A 4,267-nucleotide genomic window follows, 5' to 3' on the forward strand; every position below is an offset into this window, starting at 1 on the left:
ACCGTCTTGGCACCATGGTGTTGCTCTTTGGTCGGAGCCGTGAGGCACTCTCTGCCATTGCGTGCCACGTCTTGCAGCACATATACGACTAGAGTACGTGAAGAGTTCTTCCCAGTGAGAATTCAGCACAAGGAAATTCTAGAAACGAATTTCTATCTGTGCGCGTTTTTATAGCGCACAAGGAAAGTCCACAAGGAAATTCACGTTTGCAAAATCACTCTATTAGAGTATTTTCTATCACAAAATTCACTGTGAAAAGTCGAGAAAGTTCTACGGCAAAATTCACTATGAGAAAGGATTTTGCAAAGTCAAAATTCATTGTGAGGAGCATGGACGAGGAATCGGTACTCCTCACATCAATTGCGCTCCTCCTTCATGCTTGCGAGCCACAAAACGAGCGATACACATACCCCAACACCGATTTAACCTAAAGGCTCAGAGTGATGCCACGTGCGAGTTCCACTTTCGCTTCAACAAGGCGGAAATCCAACAGCTTGCCGCGCTCCTCCAAATCCCGAACCCTGTCATCACAAAGCTACGATACAATGCAAGCTCCGACGAGGCTCTTTGTATTCTCTTGAACGGCTTGTCTGGCCGCACCGCTTAGGAACAATGGTATTGCTCTTTGGGCGTAGCCGCGAGGCTCTATCGGCGATTTCAAATGAGGTCATGGTCTACATCTACAAGAAATTCGGGCATCTACTCCAGTGGGACAAGGAACTCCTGCGTCATGCGTGGATGGAAGCCTGTGCTGTTGCGATTCACAAGCAAGGTGCCCCTCTCGACTGCTTCATTGGTTTTATTGATGGAACGGTTTCTGGAATTTGTCGACCGGGCAAAGGCGTGCAAAAGACAGCATTCAACGGACACAAGGTGCGTAAGCTAGTTGTGCTATGTTGCATGAGCTCATGGAATATTCATTAGCGAAAGCATGCGTTAAAGTTTCAAAGCATTACAAGTCCCGATGGGATTATTGTTCACCTCTACGGACTAGAGCCTGGTTCTCGACATGACGCACACCTTCTTGAAAGAAGCGAGATTGTTGCCAAACTGTCTAACATTTTGGTGTCCGACGCGAAGCGCTATGTCATCTATGGTGATCCAGCTTATGGTATAAATGACGATGTGACTTCAGGCTACAAAGGCGCAAATCTGGACAAATATCAGCAGGCCTTTAACAGTCGTATGAGTGCTGTACGCGTCAGCGTGGAGTGGGGTTTCGGTATTAGAGTGATTTTGCTACTACAATTTTCGCTGCCAAAATTCGAGAAAATTCCACAGGAAAAAACTCTGTGAGAAATGATTTTGAAACAGAAAACTTGTTCGTGAGCTGCACTTGCCTCCCATGGTCGAAGGAAGCATACTGCTGACAGCAGTAGCGCTGCTCCTCGATGCTTCTGAGCCACGCACGAGGACGATACAAATTCCATATGCACGCAGATTGCTCACACTCACATGTAGAGAAAGCACGCACTCAAGGTCCAAGCAATCACAAGTCCCGACGGGATTATTGTCCATCTTTATGGCCCGGAACCAGGCTCCCGACACGATGCGTACTTGCTTGGGCGGAGTGAAATACTTGCCGTTTTGTCAGATGTGCTGGTGACTGACGCAAAGCGATATGTCATCTACGGGGATCCTGCGTATGGGGCAAACGAGTTCATTGTCTGCGGCTACAAGGGGGCGCGCCTTGACCAATATCAATCAGCGTTTAACAGTCGCATGAGTACTGTTCGAGTGAGCGTAGAGTGGGGCTTCGGAATTGACCGAAATCTTAGGACATTTGTAGATCACGTAGGCGGTCAAAAACTTTGGGGACAAGCCGTCGGTATGGAGTATGCTGTTGCTGTCATTCTGACAAATCTTCATACTTGCATTAAAGACGGAAACCAAGTTTCGGACTACTTCGGTTTACACCCCCTAAGTGCCGAAGACTATCTATATGCTAATGGTCGCTAGACAATTAACATTGCGCTCTTCGATTGTGTTCATCATTTGACCAAGAATGCAATCTTTACTGCTTCGCCGCCAACGATTTTAACACTTCTAGAGTTCCTTGGAAAAACTCTAACTGAGCCTCCCTTCCTCGTCGATCTAGCGCAAAACGCGCCTCACGCTCCGCCTTGTCGAGTTCGTATCGCCTTTCCTCCAGTTCCAACTTCTTCTGGGCAAGTATGTTGCTGTTTTGCTGTGCTCAGACCTCCTCGGTCCTTACTTCGTTGGCTTTGGACATCATCTCCACCAGAGAAGCAACCACAACACCAGCTTCGGTAAGCCGCTGTGAGCTGCTGCGGCTCTGCTTCTTGTTGCGCGTCGCTTCCTCGCTCCAGTCCACTTCGTCTGCCTCAATCATCTTGCGCTTCATTGTCGACATTGCCGCATCACGAATCATTTCGCCATTCGTCTCCCGTCGCTCGTTCTGTTTCGCCTTTTTTCTTTGCCTGCTTGCTTTCGACTCGATGCAGCTTCAATCTAAACAGTTCATTTTCTCTCAATCTCACGTCATGTCGATTCATACCAGGTCGTGGATATCCTGCAGAAGTTGCTCGCGTTCCTCGTACTCTTCCTCTGTCCCCGAAGCGCGTAGCGCGGCCATTGTGATTTCATGAAACGCCGTCATCAGGTCGTCAAATCGCTTTCGGGTGGCATTGACGGTGATCCCGTCTCCAACGATGCGCTGGAGATGCTCTGTGACCTCTGTCCATCGCTTGCGGACCTCTCCGTAAGGTGCTTCAAATGGTCTTACGTGTATGACCTCCTTTAGTAAGTCAACATCCGTGCAACCCTTAAATCGGAACGCGGTTTTGCCCCTTTGGTTGGACTGTACAGCGTCTCGGTGTCGTCTTCCATTGTCCAATGATTAATGTTTCTCACAGTGAATTTTATTGTTTCTGTCAGGTGTACTGACGACGACTTTTCTCGAACAAATTTCATTGTGTGTCACTCACAGTGATTTTCTCAGACGTAATTTTACTTTGCAAAATCACTCTATTGTCCGAAACCTTTGGACATTCGTGGACCACGAGAACGGCCAAAAACTTTGGGGACAAGCCGTTGGAATGCAGTACGCGGTTGCTGTTTTATTGACAAACGTTCATATGTGCATGAAAGGCGGCAACCAAGTTTCAGATTACTTTGGTTTGCCACCCCCAAGTGCAGAACAATATCTATACTCTAAGAGTCGTAATTATTGATTGCATTTCATCGGAAAATTGTTATCAAGACGCCTATCACAAAAATGATATTGCATGGTCAAATTAAAAATGAAAATGGTTATCATGACTGTTTGTTCATTACGAAAGACTTAAGCACCTCCAGGGCTCCTTGCATAAACTTTAATTGAGCTTCTCGTTCCCGGCGCTCAACCGAAAATTGTGCTTCACGTTGTGCCTTGTCAAGTACGTATCGTTTCTCCTCCAACTCGAGCTTCTGCTGGGCCAGCTCATTGCTCTTGTGCTGTGCTTGAGCTTCATCAGCCTTGACCTCATTCGCTTTGGCCAACATATCCACCAATGTCGATACAACAGACGCTGTCTCTGTCATGCGATTAGAACCAACGCGGGCTTGCTTCTTGTTTGGGTTCAAAAGTCCAAAGTCGTCTTCGTCCACAAAGTCACTCGTACGCTTTTTCATTGTGGTCATAGCAGCATCACGTATCTGTTCACCATTCGATTCACGCCGCTCCAAGTTCTTGGCTTTTTCATCCTTGGAAGATTGTTTTCGAGGGTTCGCAGCATCAACCTAAATAGGTAGTCACATCAAAAACAAACCAGCACAATTGTCTCTTTCACTCACCATGTCGTGGATGTCCTGAAGTAGTTGCTCCCTCTCTTCATATTCCTCATCAGTGCCTGATGCGCGAAGGGATGCCATTGTCTCAACTTGAAATGCTGTCATGAGGTCCTCAAACCGTTTACGTGTCGCGTTGACGGTAACCCCGTTTCCATAGATTTGCTGAAGATGCTCCGTGATTTCAACCCATCGCTTGCGAACTGCATAATGAGGAGCTTCAAAGGATCTTACATGAATGACTTCCTCAAGAAGATCGACATCCGTGGCCTCTTGAAGCGAAACGCAGTCTTTCGTCTTTGGCAAGACTGCTGATAGATGCCGGTGTCACTGTCCATCGTGTATTATGCAGCGGTCCTCACAGTGAAAAATTTTGTCTTGTGAGAATTTCCCACGACGAATTTTCTCGAACAAATTTACTTGTGGGGTGCTCACAGTGATTTTCTCACAGATAATTTTACTTAGCAAAATCACTCTA

At 47.0% G+C, this 4,267-nt stretch overlaps 1 protein-coding gene across 1 annotated transcript; it reads right to left on the bottom strand.

Moving 5' to 3' along the window:
• Positions 1 to 2,014: 2,014 nt before the first annotated feature.
• H310_10257 (hypothetical protein) lies at positions 2,015 to 3,873 on the bottom strand (the record flags this gene model as incomplete). Its single annotated transcript, XM_008876587.1, has 5 exons — positions 2,015 to 2,164; positions 2,216 to 2,419; positions 2,519 to 2,677; positions 3,403 to 3,741; positions 3,796 to 3,873. 5 exons carry the CDS (start codon positions 3,871 to 3,873, stop codon positions 2,015 to 2,017), a joined length of 930 nt encoding a protein of 309 aa, XP_008874809.1.
• Positions 3,874 to 4,267: the final 394 nt, after the last annotated feature.

This window comes from Aphanomyces invadans (assembly GCF_000520115.1).
Source record: "Aphanomyces invadans strain NJM9701 unplaced genomic scaffold supercont1.25, whole genome shotgun sequence".
NCBI classification, from domain to species: Eukaryota; Oomycota; class Saprolegniomycetes; order Saprolegniales; family Verrucalvaceae; genus Aphanomyces; species Aphanomyces invadans.